Raw genomic sequence first — 21299 nt, 5'->3', positions numbered from 1 at the left:
CAACACAATTAAACATTTTAAATACTGTTTTTAAAATCCAGACTGTTATTGCAGCAAGTACTTACGGCCAGAAACAACAGCTTACAAAAACCCTCAACCTGGCTGCCAATATAAAGGTAGGTTAAAAATTACTTGATACAAACCTTTCTTTTCATTCTTTTCAGCTTCTTCAAACAGGCCTGGTAAATGTATAACCACTCCATTACCTTTGGGAACATAAATGATTTATTTTAAAGCGAGGAATAAAATACTCACTCTTAGGAAGTAAGGCATTGTAAACACTTGCTGTCTGAAGTTTTATTTAAAAAGCAAAACTAAATTTCTCACAAAGTGATCTTGAGAACTTTTTGGATAAATCCTGATTCTGGGTAAGCAGCTACTAGCCTGCTAAAATCAGGAAAACCAGAGCGGGCTTGTTTCAGGCGTGAACGCCAGGCTGCTGCACAGCCAGCTGAGGTAAGCAGATTCTTGTCTTTGTTTGTGGTGGACTTTGCCCCACGACTTCAGCCTCAATTGTTCACAGGGAGAAGCTCAAAGAAGTCCGTGGCCTTACCACACTGACAACCCTGCGTGAAAATACGTAAATTTTCTTCAGTACTCAGGTATTTGTTTTAAACTCAGCTCGAACTTGTGCTGTAATGCATTAGCAATGCTTCACCCCTGCTTTTGAGTACCACATAGAATCCACAAGCAATACAGGGCAGTGCTGGCGAGATGTGGAGGATTAGTGATGCAGTGGGCTGGAAACAGCTGCTGCCTCCTTGGGAACGTCAGAAATACATGCAAGAGCCTGTCTCAGCCTAAATTTAGCAAAACTTAAGTAATAGTCATTACTAATTGACAAGGGAGTAAAACAGAAAGCAAGATAACACAGCATATTTAGCTGAGAGGAAAAATATGTTTAGTATATTTTAATCATTTATTTGGAAATTATCAAATGGAAAAAAACTGAAAGTCCACGACTCACTAAAATTAGACTCATTTCTTGCACAGACTGTACATAATTTCTGTCAGAAAGAATCATAAGTTTGGGCCTTATATTTGCCTATCATTTGAATATGAGTTTAATGTCCAGTAGGCAACGCAAACCTTTTCATGATGCCATCTGCACCAAATATCTTTATAGCAAAATACAACATCACCCTAAACAGCTGGTACTGTGAACAAAAAGGAGACTGGACGACAACCTTCCAAGCAGAGTCTGGTATCTCAGGGCCTGCTTCTGAAAAGTCAGTAAAGAGATGTCAGAGATAAATTATATTATTTATTTAGCCTAAGTCCTGGGGTTTGTGTCCTCAGAGAATAGCACACAGATTTCTGACAGTATAAAAGGAGTGTACAAGTGGAATCCAAACTTGCACCATAAAGTATAAGAAGGAGTAAAATGATAGGAAGAGGGTGTTCTTGCTCTCAGCTTTCTAACAGCAGAAACTAAACTGACACTGAAAGTAGAGTAATTCTTCATGTTAAAGCAGCAGTGGAATAGAAGTCATACAGCTGAAGCAAATCTGACTGTCACTTATATGATTTTCTTTACTTGTTACTAAAACATACAGTTGCAGCTATCCACTATACAATGTTATTTTAGATAATAAATTGCATAATTGTCTTACCAATAAAAGAAATTGCCTTTGGATTAATGATGCCACTAGGAAATAGGTGAAAATCATATTCTTTCCCATCGACGACGACAGTATGGCCTGCGTTGTTCCCACCCTGCAACAGAAAGAAACACCTGAAGATTAACTGCCTTGTATCATCACCTGAAACTCTCAATAGATGATTTGACAAGACCATCTTTTTTTATTTCAACATATCTTTGGTCACTGCTTTCTCCACCTTACAGTTTCTTGTGAAAAGGTCTCAGACAGACAATGAGGAGGCTGGAGGATTTCAGCAAAACTGTGTAGAATTATGAAGCAGAACAATACCATGGAGTCAAGGCAGGGCTGGGGCAGAGCAGGAGTAAACCCAGGAGTGGTGACAGAAGCTAGAAGAGAACTGAAGCTTTCTGGGAACAAAACTGGAATTAATTACCACCCCTGGAGTCTTGTCTATGACATGCCTGCACAAGCCCATCCTTTTTAGGCATCTTCTCTACATGGTCATTTCCTTGGGTTTAAGCCTACAATGCCCAGTATTTCCTCTTGAATGGAAGCTCTTCCTGCTGCCCACCTACAAACAGCTACTGCTTCTCTTCGTGTTCAAGACAGAAGGTCTTTGTAAAAGCAGGAGCATGTGTAGTCTCGGCAGCTTCACTGAACGTCCTTGTCAATCATAGAATATCCCGAGTTGGAAGGGACCCACGAGGATCATCAAGGTCCAACTCCTGGCTCTGCACAGGACCACCCCAAGAAATGGTCAAGGGATGATCTTCCCAGTTGTCGCCACCACCACTTTATAGAGTCTGCTACAATCCATGATTTACACAACTATCTACCTGGACTTAGGAGATGGTATTTTCCTCAATAAACTGCTTTTTCACAAACAGTTTTAAAAGAGAGTGATGCAACAACACACAAACTTGGAAAGAGGTGAGTAAATCAAGGCCATGAGTTGATTTGACCAGCAACTTAACGAGTTTTAAAAATTAAAGGTCCAGTTTTCTCAGCAGGCTTAATGTTTGTTGTTGTTCTGTCTTGATATAACTTCATCTCCTACTGATAAGGTTGGGAAATCTGACTACTTGTCTGCTCCAGTGCTACAGGCCTTCAGCTTTCCAAAACAATTACAAATCTTCGTGGACTTGAAGTGATGTCTGAATGATGTAAAACTGTCTAGAATGAGGGCATCTGCTGGGAGGAGAACTGAGACTGTCATTGGTGATTTGCAGACAATGAAGAGTGTTGGCTGAATGAATGCAGTTATATGAAAACTCTGAGAAAGGATAGTCTTTTATAAAAATGAATACTGTAACACATGTTATTCCAGAGTTTCATTTACCCTTCATTTACTGATTTGCCCTTTTGTTTGTATGTAAAGCACAGGAAAGTGGTAACTGGCAATCCTTTCAAAATGTGGATAAATACTGAACACAAAAATAAGAAAAGCAAAGCTACGGCTTACTGAAAAAGAATTTTTTTTTTTAGCAGTGTGATGGAGGAAAACTAGGAAATATGCCTTCAAATACGACAAAACTAAATTTCATGCTCTGGAAGATGTGAGCTCAATAATGAATCTTAAAGTGATAATCTGCTAAGGGAGAGCTGAGTAGGAGTTATAACACAAATTTCATTTGATTAATAAACTTCAGGTTAGCTCATCCTCGAGATGGGAAGGATTCCCAAGTATCTTGCTAACACAGAATTATAACTTGTCCAGAGAATCCTGAAGGAAGTTGAACCACCCTGGGTATTTTGTTTGCCTCCCAGATATAATAAAGCAGTTGTAGGATCCTGGATCTAGTTAAGTGTATTAAATTACCTGAAAGGTTAATAAATCAGGTAGGAGAGTCCTTTACATGGTATTTAAGAGGTCTGACACATGATGGATTGAACTGGTTGAAACACTGGTTTATTTTATTATACTGGTATCAGGCTGAGAAAGAGGCTAGTAACTTCTGCTGGGACTGCCAGTGTTCCCTTTCTGCTCACCTACTGACGATGGCAAGATGGAAACTTTAAAAGAATTAACTCCCTCATTTAACATTGATTTAATTTCTACAATGAACAACAATTTTCATGTTTCCTCAGAAAATGGGGAACCAGGCTGCTTCAAAAGTATTTGTTGTCACTAATGCTATAGTTATATTTTACTTAATCAACATGAATATGAACAAATGAAGTCAGGCTTGAGGACTCACATTCTGAGATAACAGCACTCTTAAATTATAGTCAAAGCCGTTTTCTCGTATCCTGAAACTTCAGAAGTTGGGATACACCAGTATGAGAATATTTATGAAGGACAGTTTATGCTTTTGGAAAATTTCCTGAACAACTGATACCCAGACAAATGCTGCCTCTTTCTTTAGCAAATGCTTAAAAGAGACTTTAATCAAGCAGCTGTGAAAGTTGGCATACATAAAAAAATTCTGAAGCACAGAAACACCAGCAGATCTGATACATTCTTCAATCCCAAAATATCTGAACACACTTTCAGTCTCTCTGGATAGATAACATGAATCAAGAATTGAGTGACAGACCTTATAAACCAGCATTTTTCTGAATTAAAGCTAGTATTGACAGCTCTGGTACTGCTTTGTGCAGTGGTCATGCTGGTCTGTGTTTTCTGAACAAGTGTCTTACAAGTATATTTTTACAGCTCAATTAATTACATTTTTGTAAATATAATTAAAAGTGGTAGCAGAGCATTGAATTGCCCAACAGACACGACCACACCTGCAAAACATAACATTGGTCTGATGAGGTACTTTCTTTTTATTATCTGGTCATTTGTTTCTCATATTCAGTTACACAGCTATTCTAACCATATGGGCAGTCTAATAGCTCAGATATTGCAGACATTTACTAAAGTTTTTTTACTCAAGTTCTGAGAGTCAATATAGAGCCTCTATGAGCCATTGCTTGAAACTGCTCGAAATATAAGGGAACCTAAAAGCTTGTACAGGCTTAATTTGAAGATTACACGTTTAAAAGCGCAGAAAACCTCCTGGTACACTGCAACTGTGTAAGCTCCCTTCTTTCCCTCAAATGGTATTTCAATAAAGTGCTGTGAACACTAATGCAGCAAGTGACAGTGTTCTCCGGACCCTCAGGATGCTTCCTGTTGGACCAAGAAACTTTTAGTGCCTCTGCTTGGCCCTTGCTTCAAACACATTTCTGCATAATGAACTTCCATTTAATATCCAGACTCTGGCATGCACCACTGAGCCCACCTGAAGTTTATTTATGTTTTACTGTTTGCAATTTCCCAGGTCACTAGAGATGGTATCTGCTGCCTTCTGCAGTTCTTCAAACACATCTCTAACACGGGGAACGTTAAGGCAACAACTTCTGACAGGTTAATCACCAGTGTCACTCTGGCATGATCCGCACTGGGAAATGATGGTATGACCAGAAATAACAATTAGCATTCACCTTCAAAGACTTGGAAGCCTGAGCACCCCATTAAACTACTCTGGTGTGGGAATTTCTGTTCCCAAGAAGGCACCAAAAGGCTCAGAGTGCAACTGGGACAACAGCAGTGACTTGAACATTAGTAACCCCTTCAACTCCAAACCTTCCTTACTGGTCCTGCAGTGATTCCAACATGATCAGCAGCACTTGTATATCTTCTGTTCAGCCAGTTTAATCTCTAGTGACTCAATTAAGACTGTGCCACATGCAGGAAACCCTCCAGGTGCACGTGACAGGGGCTATCGATTACAGCAAACTGCAGCAGCGAAGCGCGACTTGAGAACTGGGAAGTATTACACACACCACAGGCAAGGGGATAGAGATTACTACTATAGTAATAAAGAGACCTACATATCATTTCAGAAGCTTGTCTCAAGAGAGCACACAAAAGCACTTCCTTTGAGGCACTACCTAAATGCAGCAATGATTTTTGACTGTGCAGCCACAGCTGGTGTTCTTCATACCAGCTACATTCAAGTTTCAGAGCACACAAATGCTTGTTTCTGGCTGTATTTGGTAGGTGTTAAAGTTGTTCCCATTTAAATCAGGCATCTAAGTAAAAAATAATTACTTCATTGAAGTAATTCATAGCTTTATTGGTTTTGCATGGTGAGGTTTTACAAGTGGGGTGGGGGCAGGGGCTACAGGGGTGGCTTCTGTGAGAAGATGCTGGAAGCTTCCTCCATGTCCAATAAAACCAATGTCAGCCAGCTCCAAGAGGGACCCACCACTGGCCAAGACCAAGCCCAGCAGCAACTGGGATGGCGCCTCTGGGATAATGTACTTAAGAAGGGGAAAAAAAACAACCAAAAAACCCAAAACAAAACCCAGCAACTACAACCAGAGAGAGAAGCAAGAACGTGAGAGAGAAACAGCTCTGCGGACCCCAAGGACAGTGCAGGTGGAGAGAAGGTGCTCCAGGTGCCAGAGCAGAGATTCCCTCACAGCCTGTGGTACAGATCCTGGTGAGGCAGCTGTGCCCCTGCAGCCCATGGAGCCTATGGAGGAGCAGAGATCCACCTGTAGACACTGTCTAGAGCAGCAGGATGCCCAAAGGAGTCTGCAACACCATGGGAAGTCCATGACAGGGCAGACTCCTGGCAGGGACCTGCAGACCCATGGAGAAAAGAGTCCACTCTGGAGCAGGTTTGCCCACAGGGGACCCCCACTGGAGCAGCCTGTTCCTGAAGGACTGGAACCCATGGAAGCAACTAATGCTGGAGCAGTTAATGAAGAACTGCAACCCTTGGGAAAGGCTCATTTTGGAAATGTTCATGGAGGACTGTCTCCTGTGGGAGGGACCCCCCACTGGAACAGGAGAAGAATGTGGAGTCATTCCCTGGGGAGGAAAGAGCAGCAGAGACAATGTGTGATAAACTGAACACAGCCCCCAACCCCTGTCCCCCAGGCCACGCGAGGGAAAGATAATTTGGGAGAGAGGTTGAGTTTGAGAAGAAGGGAGGGGTCAGGGAAAGGTGGTTTTAAGACTTGGTTTTATTTCTCACTATCCTACTCTGATTGATAATAAGCTGAGTTTTCCCTTACCCCAGTCTGTTCTGTGCATGACTGTAAGTGGTGAGTGATCTCTCTCTGTCCTTGTCCCAACATGCCTTTTGTTATATTTTCTCTCCCCTGCCCACCTGGGGAGAGGAGTGACAGAGTGCCTTTGGTGGGCACCTGGCATCAAGCCAGAGTCAACCCACCACAACAGCCTGCAGCGAAAAATTAGTACACAGCCTTTTCAAAGTACCTACATTGCTCAACAAATCAGTTTTTATTAACTTGGAAAGCAGAAGAAGTTGAAGACTCTAATAACAGCAATGAGGTCTGGGGTTTTTTTTAGATTATTTTTTTTAAAAATTATGAAGTTGTACTTAGATAAAAATTTATATTTTCAAAAATATTATAATCCAAGTGTAAAGTTACATATTGTCCCAGTACCAGAAAGAGCTAGAGAAACCAATCTACCTCAAAACATCATAAGCATTTTTTTTCAGAACAGCACTTTGTTTAAAAAGAAAATGCATTTCCAAGCTTTTTATGTGCTGATCTATTTGTGATATTGGAGTCTTGTACTGATGTACTTTGATTAGTATTTCAGAGTGCTTGAACACCAAAACTGCAACAATACACTAAACTGAGAAGCTATATCTTACCAGTGTTATCAACTGTATGCTGGTATAAACACTGTCTTTCAGGGAATTAATAATTATTATGAACAGGTTGGCAGAGTACACAGTCTGTCTCTGTAGTAGAAGTTAAAAAAAACAAACACGAAGAAACAAATCCACTTCCCAAAGTGCTCAACCATTTCAAGGCTCCTGTTTTGTTCTGTATCACAGCCAAAACATCCCAAGATAAAAAGGGAATTTCTTTTGAGAGCAGCAGTGAGGCTGTTCAGTACCTGCAGCAGGAACTCTATTTTCCCAGCTAGCCTTAAGATACATGTTTGAATAGGAATGAAATGCATCCTTATGCTCAGAGGTGTTTCTGCCTGCTCTTGTCAGGTAGGTAGTGTGCAGGAGATGGCATTATGTGTATGTGGGAGGAATGTTTCCAGATGATCTGCTGTTTGGCACATCCTTCATTTGCTCTGTGCTTCCCACAATGCCCAAATGCAACTTAAGTAGATTGATATGAAAAAATCCTCAGAGCACATATAAAATACCTTAGAACATGATGATAGTTTCAAATTATATTTGTGTGAACACAAAACAGGCTTATTACTGCTGGGTCCCACGAGGATCAGTTCTCACCCTCTCCCAGTTGGCAATGCAATGGGGAAACAACAAAAACTGGTTATTGAAGATCTGCAGCCAACACCACCGTGGTATGAGTGACACACCAGGAGCACACAGCAGCTCCTTAGCCCATTGGTACATGCAGTGAATGTATAAAATGCCATGACCAGGTTTTGAATAAATGAATTCAAAACAAAAATGTAGGTCAAACTTTGGATGGGAGACATCTGTGCTAGGAAGCACGTGGAGGTATCTGAACACAGTTTCAGTACTGGCTGATACGCCCAAGGCAAACCTCACATGGATAAATGGGAATATTAAGTAGGAGTAGAAAGATTGTATTACCTCTCCTTTTGGCAGTGGTGCAACTGCTACTAGAATACTGTGTCCTTGGTACTAGGACAAGATTACACGATGATCCGCTCTGGCATTATTATAATATATGAATTTATAATCTATGAATTGGAATACCAGCCACGACCCAGCAGTTTGGGAAGTCTGCATCTGAAAACAAATCCTATGACTCCTGTCTATCTCTCTTCATTATAAGTGTCCCTGCTCTACTAATTCCATCCGTCAATGGAGCAAAACATTTTCTGAAATTCAGCTGTATCTGGAGGCCAAACACCTCTCTCATCATACTAACAAAGAGGCTATAAATTACTTCTGCTTTCTTACCTGAACTATTTTTCTTTCACTTTTAGCATTTTATATGTGAATAAACAAGTAGGAGCATTGTTACATAAATAATTTCTTAACAATTTTATTAAAATTGGCTGTCTAACTTACCTCAAAAACTACCTGGAACTAACTTGAGTAAATGTAATTAATTAGTGCTACCAGCACAACAGGCTCTGACATGAACTTTATGATAATATAGATCCATCAACTTTCATGATATTTCTCGCTATTTATACCATTGAAAATCAGGTTTGAACATCATTGGTATAAAAAAAAAAAAATCCAAACAAATGCAATGCATTAAGTGCTTTGAACACTCAGACCCTTCAACGCAATGTCACTGAATCACCTGTGTGTGAAAGCTTTATTCAGGGACTGGAAGTGCTGCACATTCCAGTGGGGAAGTTGCTGCCACAAGTGCTTTTTATAGTTTCCCCTATTGGAAGTTCTTCTTGCTAATTTTCTTTTTCCAATTTAACTATCACCAAATAACACCCAACTCACCCCAACTCAAGTTTCAAGAAGGGGACAATAATTTATTTATTTATTAATTTTTTAAATCAAGCCATTGGGAAGAGCAGGGTTGGCAATAGTCACAGGTATCCTTAGACCAGAAGAACTAAGGGAGAGGTGATGTTTAAAGCTGTGGTGGTGCCAAAGAACTGGAGTGAGCTGCAGGTTTCTCTCCCAAACCAACCACCATCAGCCAAATCTAGTTTATCTGGCTCTTATTCCCAATAATGGTTTCAAGTACAGACAACGCTGCACAGAACTGCTGTGTCTGGTTCCTGCCTCTGTTCAAGTGTGCCCCTTCTCGCTGTCTTAAACAATGAACAAAATCCACAGGCTCCCACCTTCCCAATTAAAATAGAGATCTCTTCAAAAACTCCCAAATTCCCATAGAAGGAGATTTGCTAAAGCCTAATGAGATAATTAGCATGATTATAAACACAAAATTCCTACAAAGAACTGACCAAGATTTTTGAACTTTAAAGAAACATGTAAAATTATTTCTAGCACAAATATAAAACTTGAAGCTTATATCATATATTGCACCAATAATGTAGTATATTTCCTTTACTAGAAGAAATGACCCTAATTTATGTGGATACTTTGGTCTTCCTAACTATCTGAAAAATGCAACTGGAAAAGCCAGGTCTAATTCAACTCAGGTTTTAAACAGCAATCAGTGCAGGCAAACTAGACACTCAAACTTCAGTTATTTTCTCTCAAACTGAAATCAAAGTTTTATCAAACCACATAGAAACAATATACCACGACAGACCACTAGAACAAAACACACACTTACTCCAACAAAAGATACAAAGAAAATAAATGCAAGGTGTATTGATAGAAAATGCTATAGTGGAAAAAACATTCTGGTCAAAGTTTGTAAAATATTAAAATAAAGGAAATCAAACATGAAAAAACCAGTCATGTCTGCTCGTCTTTAGTCCTCTCTTCTGAAGAAGTGTAGTCATAACCCTGTGGGAAGTAACACGATCCAAAGATATGAACGTAAGTTTTCTTATATCTGTAAACAAGTTATCAACAGGAATGAAATAGAACAGATGTCATTTCAGCTTAATTTTCAGCTGTTTTCTTTTGATGCTTGTAGAGGATAATAAATTCATCAGGTTTTATAAAGGGGATTGAAAATTAAGCTTGCTTTCTTATGGAGATTTGGAAACTTTAAACCTGACCTTCTCACACAGTATTTATAATCCTGGTGGTCCTGAGATCATCTCGCTGATGCCCAAAGGAGAGACTAGTTTAAAATAGCAATGTCACCATGTTGTTCTAAAGTTTAAAATGATACAGCGTGGCATGTAAGTATGTATAAGGAAAATTAATTAGAAAATTGCATAAAATACCCTATAAGCGACACGTTGCTACAAAAAAGAAATCAGTTTTGGAAAGGTGGACTTATTGTAGCTGAGGACAAAACTCACACTTTCCTCTGTTGAATAGCAAAATGATTTCTGCTTGCTTTCTTTGCAGGGAATCTTGCAAAAAATGACTTAGAAATACAGCTGCATGAATGTACACACAAATGAGATTATCAGCCCTCCCTAACATTCAAGAAATCAAAAACAACAGTCCTGCAGTCACTGCACACTCATGACTCCAAGGTCATCCATCTCTTCACTGAATATCATCAAGCACTAACTCATTAGGAGATTAAAGTCTTTCCAAGCTACTTTATCCTGTAGGGAGAAATGCTAAATATCAGGGTTAAATCTCACTGAAAGGAGAGCAAAACACGATACCTACACACAGAAAAGCAGCAGCCAACAAGCCCCTGTAACTCCACATAATCATCACATAAAACTGCCCTAATTTAATCCCTGTTGTAAACAGTTCCAGCAGCCCATGATCAATAGGGAACAGTCACAACAACGTGCTGCTGACAGGGCAGGGTAAGCAGCCACAACAAAGAGGAACAAAGGAAACTGCCCCATTTCCCACCTAAATCATGGAGAGAAACTACTCGTCTGGCATTTCTGCCACGCTTGGTTTTTATTATTCGATCACTTGCCCACAGTATTTTCCTTTGCATTCCTCAAAGTACTGCTTCAAAAATATACAGCATTTACAATGCACTCATTAAAACATTAAACCAAGGAAATAAGGAAACCAGGAATAACCTGAGTTACTTTTGTTGAAGCATTGGGCACGTCCCTTCACCCTTGCCTAGATCCTTCTCTAACGCTGCAATGGTATCCCAAATCATCGCCAGGCTTTTCCTACTTGCTAGACTCCCCTAATCTTATTTGTTAGCACCCACTACATCAAGAAAACTGGCTACTCAACACTCTTGGTGTATGACTTGGTTAAATCTCGCAGTCTAAATAACTGTGAACTACTCAACCACAAAAGACCTTAACAGTCAGATTTTCTGAACCTTTTTCAACCTCCTAAGCTTTTCTTCAGTATTAACTGTAACTTTTGTCCATTTGCCTCAAAAGATCAGAAGATGCTTTTTTTTGAAACCAAAGCAATTCTTAACTTGAGAGGATACTGACTTGGATAGAGGAAATGTTTTAAAAATGAGTGCATAATTAGTACAAAACAAAACCTTTAATATGAGAAACTTAAGAAATTTAATAACAGCTCTTCTTAATGCAATCACATTCTTACCATTTGGTGTTGCCTCTTAAATGTCATTTCTTGGGGGAATGCTGACAACATCAGGCAGATTGTTTCCAGACTTCCAGAAGGCAGAAGTGTCACAGGACTGACACATCCAGCATTGTCATGGGCACACTGGAACAGCAGTGCCAAATGACATCTTGAAAAATCTTAAAAACTGTCTTGGCCTAGTCCCTATTGCTGAATCACTGCCACTGGTGTTGGTGTGAAGCAAAGGAAAGGTGCATTTGTGCCACCACTGTTTCACCCATCTATTCAGCAACTGGGATGTGACCCACTGCAGGTAATGGTGATTATCACAGGGGCTCTACTCACTTACTAGTGACAGTTTTTGTATCTTTCACATTAAGCTTTTGGAAAGTCTTCCCTTCTCTTCAAAATTTTTGTCAAAAACTGTTTATGAGGCATTTTCCTACAGCGCTTTGGGTTGCTTTGTTGAAAAACAATGTTATTGCGCAAGAAAATTTCATCAGGAAAGGCAGAACTGTTTACTCTCCATTACAAGAGAAATTCCTAGGCATTCTTGGCACACACTTGAATTATGAAAGTGTCTCATGAGTAATTTGCCACTATTGGCAAAGATGCAAGGTACTTCTCCTGCCATATATGACAATGCACACTATTTCCTTTTCCAATCACAAACAGAATTGTCCAGTAAACACATTCAGTGAAAAGTTATTATTACAGTGTACCTTACGTAGTCTCAGCTTAAAGAAACAGCTAGAACTGTATGACCACCAGCTGGCCTCAGTTAACCGAGGACATACTACATATGACTTTTTAGGAACAGATCTAGCTTAAGTAGTGCTTCTGGAAGCCTTCCACCTTGGCCCTGGTGACAGGTGACTGTTTGATCATGCTCCAAACCAGATCTGAGAAATTATCTAATTAAACCCCTGGTACCTAATACCAGCCACAAGTTCCAGCGTTGAAGGTAGGCACAAGACAGCATATTAGGTGATATGAGAAAGGTACAGCTGGAATGAGAGCTGCCACTGAAGACATCATGATCTGAAACCATGTTTTGAACAACACCAAACCTCTCTTCTTTAGTATGTTATACATACCCAAATTACTTCATCTTATACAAGGACTTCTTGTTCAATGCAACATGCTAGAAGGCCAGGTAAAAAGTGAACTCCTCTCTTTATGTCCAATATTCTCCTAGTTAAAAGCTTTAAACAAATGCAAACCCTGCTTTTAAAAGAAGCATCAAAATTAACTATTTGTCGCTGAGCTCCTTGGTTATACCCTTCTGTGAAAATATACCAGGGATTAGAAGTATTGCACAGCATAAGGCAGCTCCATGCCCCAGGAGGCCACAATAAGAAAGAAATATTGGACTCTGATGTTCTGCTTCTGAGTGCCTTCGCTTGCTGAAAGAGCAATTTAGAGGAAAAATGTTCCTGATGTTCTCCATTAATAATCCGAATTTAAACCTACTCAGTTCCTTAACAGCCCTAAATGGCCTGCTGTTACTAGTTTATTCAGGAATACCTTTTCTGCTTGTTTATGTGGGTTTGTGTGCCCATGTGTCTGGTATTTTAATGAAAGCAGCCTGTGAAAAATTTTGTACAGTACCATCTACAAGAATATCCAAGATCTTTTACCCTTTCTGAAACATCCTCTTTCACAAAGAATGTCTCAAGTATACAGAGGAAATGAAATCAATTACTTCAGGTGAACTAAGTTCTCATATTTAAATTATGTCACATATTTCACTGCTGCCAAATGGTGTGTACCTAACTCTTTTGAACTCAGACTGTGTATAATCTAAGTACTGAGAAAAACCGAAACAACATGACCAATAAACTGACTCATCAATTCATGTGAAATTAAATTCTGAACACTCAGGAAAATTAAAGAGGCTGGATTTTAATACAGAATTTTCTTTAACATATTTTGAAGCTTCTTCCCTTGTGCCTGTGATGGACTTCCTGTTCCCATTCAGCTGCTTGCCTTTCTTTCTAGTATCCCAGAAAATACAGTTTCATTTCCTCTGCAGCAATATCCATGTCACAGATTTTTCTTATGAAATCGACACACTAAAATACTTGAGAAGCATGTAATGAAAATTATTTCCTTTCACAGAAACATTAGGGAACCAGTATTTTGAGAAAACTCTTGAAACTCAAATTTGGCTTTGGATTTAAATTCCTATACAGGGAGGGGGGAAACCCCACCTTTTTTTGAAAGGTTAGCTCAAAGAGTATCCTACTACATAGCTGAGACACGGTTTCAAAAGACAGATATCCCCCTTTAGACATTCTTTTTAGAGCTTTCTCTACTTCCATTTCACTGAGAACTAAAACAAGCTGTTGAACGTAATTTCCATCAATGTCTCAGAAAACAAAGTGGACAGGACATCAGGGAATAACCTTGTCAATCACCATATTATAAACCACAAAAAAGTCCTGGTGGGATTTTTTTTCTTACTTTTTTTTCCTCAAGTCTCTAATAAGTGAGACATTCAGTGTTTCTTGTTTAAGGAATTGCTTCTAGTAGGTGCTATGGCACTAGAAGTTTTTCCTCAGTTTCCAGGAGGAATGTGAAGCAAGCAAGATTCCGGTTCAGATGGTGAGGTTTTTGATGGCACTGCACAGCATTAATTAAGTTCCTCTCAGGCTGATTACACCTGTAAGTTAATGACCTGCCATTATCACACTGGGAGAACTCATCAGTACAGCTCACATCCTTAGATATGTGCATATCTTTACTAAGCTTTAACAGTCTCATTTGACTTCTGACAGAGGCAAAAATCATACACCGTTATGTACTTGCATGATTGGCTTTGAAAGTATGAAATATTGAATTATTAAAATGGCACATTTTTAAAGCATGCTCAAATTGCCAAATGTGCCAAACACCCACTTAAATATTAAAAAAAAAAAATCCACTTCTCACTAAAGTTTTATAATACTTGCAACTCAAAAGTAAATCCTGACTCATATTTTATCTTTCAAATACTTCACAGTAGTCCCTAAACTCCAATCCTGAAGACATCTCCATCTGACCAGCATATCAGTAATCCTATTATAGTCACACACACGGTGTGTGTGCAAGTATGTCAGTGAACATTATTCTGAAAAGAGTCCAGAGCTGTTCTAGATCCACCTGCCTTCCATCCACCCCAGCCTCACCATCAGGCTACAGAAAGACAATCTGGATGTGCCCAGCAGCACATTAACCCATCTAAGCCACCAGCCTGTTGCCAACACAATGACCCTCACGCACGAGGAGTCCTGTATCCTTCAGAGAGTTTTCTGAGGCTGCACCTGGGGGCCATGCTTGCAAATTAGTTCTCCGGAAGGACAGCAAATCCGCCTTGAAAGCAGCCTCAGGGCATCCCTCAAAATTGAATCTAAAAAGAACTAACATGACTCCTTGCAGCAGTAACAGTAACCTCATGAGAATGCACTGTTTGACCGTGGCCTGTATGAAATGCTCCTCCTCAGCTAAAACTTTTAGATTTTCCTTTCTCACCAAAGCAACCCTGAAACCCGAGTTTAAGTTCCTAGTAACACGTTATTGGGGGAGGGAAGAAATAAATATGGAAAAATAGCTATAGTCCTGATAATACATTTGCATTAGCTACCTTTTGCAGGGAAACTTCTCCCCAAGGTGATTCAAGATCTTGGGAGTTTAATGTCCCAAATGAAAATACTTCCTCCACCTTCTAAATATTTAACCTTCATGACAACATTTATTTACATAATATACTTAATTAGACAAACGTCCTTGGATTTATTATCTTGGATTCAAGGATGTCTGTAGCTTTTCAGTAGCTATCATGCATTTTAAAGCAGAATAAATTTCATGGTACATATCAGCTGAGCTGGACTAAGCTGACTACTCATTAATGTGGTCACATACTTTAAAGGTACAAGAGATAGATTATTAGCTGTATTGATCTAATATGTTCATAACTAATGTCTGAAAAAAGTTCTTTAGAAGTTATTACCATTACTGATACTCCATCCCTGGAAGTGTTCAAGGCCAGGCTGGATGGAAAGTGTCCCAGGCCATGACAGGGGAGTTGGAACTGGGTGATCTTTAAGGTCCTTCCAAACCATTTTAAGATTCTGTTTGGGATCACCTTTGTGTCTAATTAGGTTTGTACTAGGCAAATATATTGTTTTGAGAATACTCGCATCATATTCAACTCAAAAATAGATATAAGCAAAGCCACGCAAGATGTTCCCTGGTTTCATGCAACTCTAAATCTTGTATTTTTTACATAACTTGGTTTTTTTTTTCCCCCCTATTTTACACACGCTCCACTCTAAAATATTTTTTATAATACAATTCCAGGCGCTTTGCAGGGAACGCAACCCGCCCATCCGAAACAGCCCCTGCAGTAAAACTTTGGCAGACTCCTGAGGTTCATTAGCGATTTTCCCCGGAGAAGCAGCACGCCCGGAGACACCCACCCAGCCCTTCGCAGGCAGAACATCCTTGCAAGCCCGGACCGCACCCGGGTCCCCGGGTCCCGGCTTCCCAAGGCTCCTCCCCGGGCACCCCCGGGCAGGCGGCCCCGGCCCCCCTCCCTCCCCCGCCCCCTCGGGATCCAGTGTCGCTTATCGTGAAGGGTCAGCTATTTATATTTATAGCTCAGGGCTTTTTCTTTCCGAGTGGCATTTGGAGGCGCAGCCGGGGAGGGTCGGAGGGGGGGTGTGGGGGACACACGGCTGCCCACCGGGACACGCTCGCGCCCCGCCGCTGGCTGCGGGAGAGGGAGCGGGGAACCGGGAGCGGGGAGGGAGGAGACCGGCGGGAGCGAGGAGCAGCAGAAGAGCGAAGAGCGGCGGGCAGGCGGAGGGAAACAAGGCTGGAGGGAGGAAAAGGGGGAGCAGCAGAAGGCAGAGGGGACCCGCACGGCGAGGAGGGCGCCGGGCCCGGGGGGAGCTGGGGGAAAGCGGGAGCCGCGGGGAGCACGGAACGCAGGGCGGGGAAGCGCCCAGGGAGCGGTTGATAAGAGCCGGCCCGGCACCCACCTGGCACCGGCACACAATGTCCGACTCGGTGGCCAGCAGGTCGACCACCTTGCCCTTGCCTTCGTCCCCCCACTGCGCCCCCAGCACCACGGTCACTTTGTTACCGCCCGGCTCGCTGCGCGCCCGCTTCAGCCCGCCGCCGGCGGCGGGGTGGCTGCTGCGGTCGTTGGACGCCCGGGTGCCCGACATGCTGTGTGGGAGGGTGGCTGTGGCTGCAGCCGCCGCCTCACGCTGCTTTCGCTCCCCGCCGCCGCCGAGCCCTGCGCGCTGCCCGCGCCGCCGCCGCCCGCCTTTAAGGGCGCCGCCGCCGCCGCCGCCCGCCCCGCTCCGCGCTGACGTGCGGGGCCGCTGCCCCCCGGGCTCGGCCTCGGCCGCCCGCCCGCCCGCGCTCGCACGCACTGTCCCTTCACACACCCACGGTCCCCTCACACACGTGTATGGTCCATTCACACATGCACGGTCCCTTCATACAGACGTACAGTCTCCTCATACGCACACACACGATCCCCTCCCCACGCGCGGTCTCCTCACGCTGCACACACAGCACCACTCGCGCATGGTCCCGTCACAGACACACACGCACAGCACGTCTCACATGCAAGGTCCCCTCACACAAACGCGCGGTCCCCTCACAAACGCACAGCACTGCTCACACACAGTCTCCTCACACACACACACAATCCCCTCACACACGCACACACAGTCCCCTCACACACATGCAGTCCCCTCACACACACACACACACATATAGTCTCCTCACACACATGGACACCGACCCCCAGATGTGGAGGCTGTGGCACCGTGGGGTGTGCACAGCCCTGGGGCTCGCATGTGACGGGGGCACCTCAGAGGGACATGAGCCCATGACACCCTCAGGCAGACATGTGAGTCTGAGGCAGGTGGGCCTCTGGCACAGACAGACAGACTGACAGACAGACAGACGTGGAGCTGGGTCATGCAGGGCTGCATCACTGCAAGGCACGCTTACCCACGGGTGTGAGGTGTGCGGCTGTGTCACTCTGTCAGGGGCTGAGGCACACGGCTGTGTGACAGAGCCATGGCACACGGGTCCAAGGCATGTGGCTGTCACATCAGTCTGAGGCCTGTGGGGCTGTGTCATGGGGATGTACGGACACATGCTGCACTGAGGTGCGTGACTGTCACTGTCACTGTCACTGAGGTGTGACAGTGTGTCACTGTGAGGCACATACAGTGTTCTCAGGCACATGAGCCTGTGTCACTGACAGACAGACAGACACTGGCCTGAGGAACATGGGCTACTATCACTGCAAGACAGAGGTTGCTCTGAGGCATTTGGGACTGTTGCTGTTAGACATACACAGAATTTAGCTCTCGGAGAATCCTGGCACATACACTCAGAGTATCCTGTGATATGCAACAGTCAGAGGGAGAGAGACAAGCAGACAAGCTGCTCTGGCACACAGGGATCATGAGACACAAACATCCACCCGCTGGCCCGACAAACACAGGCAAGGCGCACTTGGAGTTTGACTGACGCACACCTTAGCCTAAAATACATATGACTGTTGTTACTGAACTGGCATTATTACCCTGTTGACAGGCACATACATAGTCTGTCCCATGGCCTGAGATACCCGAGACTATTTTGGCAAGGCACACATGCACACCCACACATGCACTCACACACTGACCTGAAAAAACACAGGACAACTAGTACGAGACAGATAAACAAACGAGGCATGTGGAACTGTGTCGCAGGGACCCACTTCTGTGGTGCGACAGGCGAACAGACCATGCCTGTCACCCATAACTCCTTCTCCATGCACGAGCCATAGGTTACGCTTGAATTTCTCTGCAACATGCATTCTGTAGCTCCAGGCATGTGGTACCATGACCTTAAAAGAAGCAACTTGAAATGTGTAAGGTTAACAGACTAGTTTGAGGCACATTCACCTGTGTTAGTGTGAGGTGCATATGTGCACATACATACCAGCGCACACACACACATGCACGGAAGCTAAACAGGAGAACATACCAGGTCACAGCTTCAGGCAGGGGGAACTGTACCAGCTGCTGCTTCCACACTCCTCCTGGCAATTGCATGTGTGCGATCCCTACCAAGAGAGTAAGGGACAGAAATTCAGCGTTTTCCAGTGACACATTCCTTCTCTTACACTCCGGCTCAGATGAGACGCTGTGGTATATATGAGATCACACAGACACGTGGCTTGTGCAGTGTTCAAAATGCAGAAGGGTGGTTCCACAATTCGTTACTCTAGTATAAGGAAGAAAAAGATAGTACTGGACTACCCTAATGAACTCCTGAGAAATAAAAAAACCCGGCCCATTTCAGTCATGCATATGTGTGCTTGTAAACATCTACCCATGCCTGTACACATACATGTATGAATTTATGTGTGTGCATGTATAGAAGTAGCATAGGACATAATCCAGACTCCAGGACCTTGTAGGGGTTCATGGTGGCAAACAGCAAATACTTGCTTTACATAATTTCTAGCATTTGCAGTATTTCCTCTAAGAAAAGGAGGTAGAAAAGATTTAACACTCTGTATGCTCTGGCTGAGTATTTAGCATTGATTAGTGGAGGTGATAAATATGGAAGAGAAGACTGGAAGGGAACTTCTGATGTTTGAGCCTAGTTTCCTTGGCTTCTGCAGTCAACAAAATCATACAACACAATGCTGTTCCTAATGAATAAGTTCCAGAGCTGTTAGAAACCTCTGCTAATTTCCAGACTTCTGGCCAATTTATATCTATATGTTCTGTGCTGATGTTGTCGTTTAGTTTAAGTATTTCTTGCTTTTCCTTTCCCGTGTGTTTATTTATAGAGGGAATTACATCCAGTCTCTGGCTTTGTTTTGCTCTGCAGAAAAAGACAAGATTTTTCACTCATCTCTAAAGACAGACTCTCAAATTGCTGATCATTCTCACCTGCCTGCCCTGCACCTGTTCTGAATTTGGTTCATTCTTCTTGCATATGGGCAGCTAAAATAGTACACACCAAGTACCCTAGTACCTTCTATGTGGAGATCAATGTCTTCTCCTTTCAGATGGAGATATCTCATCTAAAACATTCCTGGACTTGCCAAGTTTCACATACACAATGAAAGTCAGCTCCTTTTCCACACTTCACTGCACTGCTGGTATCTCACACACTGAAATACCACTGCTGCTTTCTGCCATTGGCACTTCACATGCACAATTCAGCTACTTGGCATTTGATGTATATATTCACAGCCAGATGCCACGTGCAATCTAACATGGACTGAAAGACAAGCCTCCAGCTTGGGTTTCAGAATTTTCCATTATAGAATTTTAATCTTTATTTTTATTTTTGACAATTTCTTCAGTTGTAAGGATGTGTGGTGGGTTGACCTTGGCTGAAGCCAGTTGCTCACCGAGACACTCCCTCACTCCTCTCCTCAGCAGAACAGGGGCGGAGAAAATAAGATGGGGAAAAAACTCATGGATCCAAGATAAGGGGGGTTTACTAAAGCAAAAGCAAAGGTTGTTTGCATGTAAGCAAAGGAAAGAACCCAAAAGATTTAATTCTCTACTTTCCATCAACAAGCAATATTGGACTATTTTGTGGGAAGTGGGGCTTCAGTATGTGTAGTGGTTGCCCTGGAAGACAAATGTAATAAATAATGAATGCCTTCCTTCCTTCTCCTTTGTCTTAGCTTTGGCTGAGTAGAGCCTTTGATCAGTTTGGGTCAGGTATCCTGGTTATGACCCCTCCCAAGATCTTGCCCACCCCCAGGCCTACTGGTGAAGGGGGGAATGTTGGAGAGACAACCTTGATGCTGTGCAAGCACTGCTCAGCAATAGGCAAAACACTGGTGTGTTATCAACACCCTTCTAGCTACCAAAGCAAATTACAGCACTAGGAGGGCTGGCACAGGGAAAATTAATTCCATCTCAGCCAGACCCAATACAGGATGGAACATTACTGTGGATTATTTTAAGGTGTTTGATTCTTGTGGTCTATTATGCACAGAAATAGAGCAGCCACAGCTGCTCAGGTACAGGCTTTGCTCTTTGGGCTTCTTGCCCTGGTACCAGCCAGTCTAGAGCTGCCCAATGTCAGACCACTAGAGCTTGAACTTGTTCTGTCTCACGTAGGAACTCCCAGAGCTGTCCACGTTTCTCTTCCCAGCCATGCACTGACAGCTTTTGGACCTCATCTGAAAAATTTCTGCTCTGGTCTGTCATCTCCTCGAACATATGCAGCCAGTCTGGTCCTGCTGTGCAACAGAAATTATTGTTAATGACTTCTCTTTACTTGATACCTTTAGCCTCTCTTGTAATTGTTCTCACCCCATGCTCTGTACCACACTGAGTGCCTTAATGAAGTCCATGTCTACTGCATTTGGTCTATCTTGATAGTTGTCAAAGGGCACCAGTGCCAGAGTGATCTGTTTTTACTTTTGCTTTTCCCTTCTGTACTCTATCCCAGTTTCATTCACTTCCAGGCTTTCATTTTATTTCAAATTTTCCTCTAAAGCTTCTCTCACTCTTCTGTCACGTTTCAGATTTTTTTGCTGCTTAGTAACAAAATAATTTTGTCCATAAAATAATAAAAGCTGCACCATCTCATTGTGGAATAAATATTTGTCAGGCATTATGTTTATGGTTGTTTTCACAATTTGAAA

At 42.6% G+C, this 21299-nt stretch overlaps 1 protein-coding gene across 1 annotated transcript in view; it reads right to left on the bottom strand.

The window, feature by feature from the left end:
- Positions 1–16924, bottom strand: part of ADSS1 (adenylosuccinate synthase 1) — a 30350-nt gene extending 13426 nt beyond the window's left edge. The window contains exons 1-3 of the mRNA XM_064659331.1: positions 16645–16924; positions 1614–1716; positions 144–206 (exon numbers count right to left, since the gene is read on the bottom strand). Of these exons, the coding sequence (XP_064515401.1) occupies positions 144–206; positions 1614–1716; positions 16645–16833 (355 nt within the window). The 5' untranslated portion in view covers positions 16834–16924. The remainder of the gene's footprint in view (positions 1–143; positions 207–1613; positions 1717–16644) is intronic.
- Positions 16925–21299: the final 4375 nt, after the last annotated feature.

The sequence above is a fragment of the Pseudopipra pipra genome, chromosome 6, assembly GCF_036250125.1.
Source record: "Pseudopipra pipra isolate bDixPip1 chromosome 6, bDixPip1.hap1, whole genome shotgun sequence".
Taxonomy (NCBI): domain Eukaryota; kingdom Metazoa; phylum Chordata; class Aves; order Passeriformes; family Pipridae; genus Pseudopipra; species Pseudopipra pipra.
Note: the sequence above shows the minus strand (reverse complement) of the source record. Positions and strands in the feature narration are given on the sequence as shown.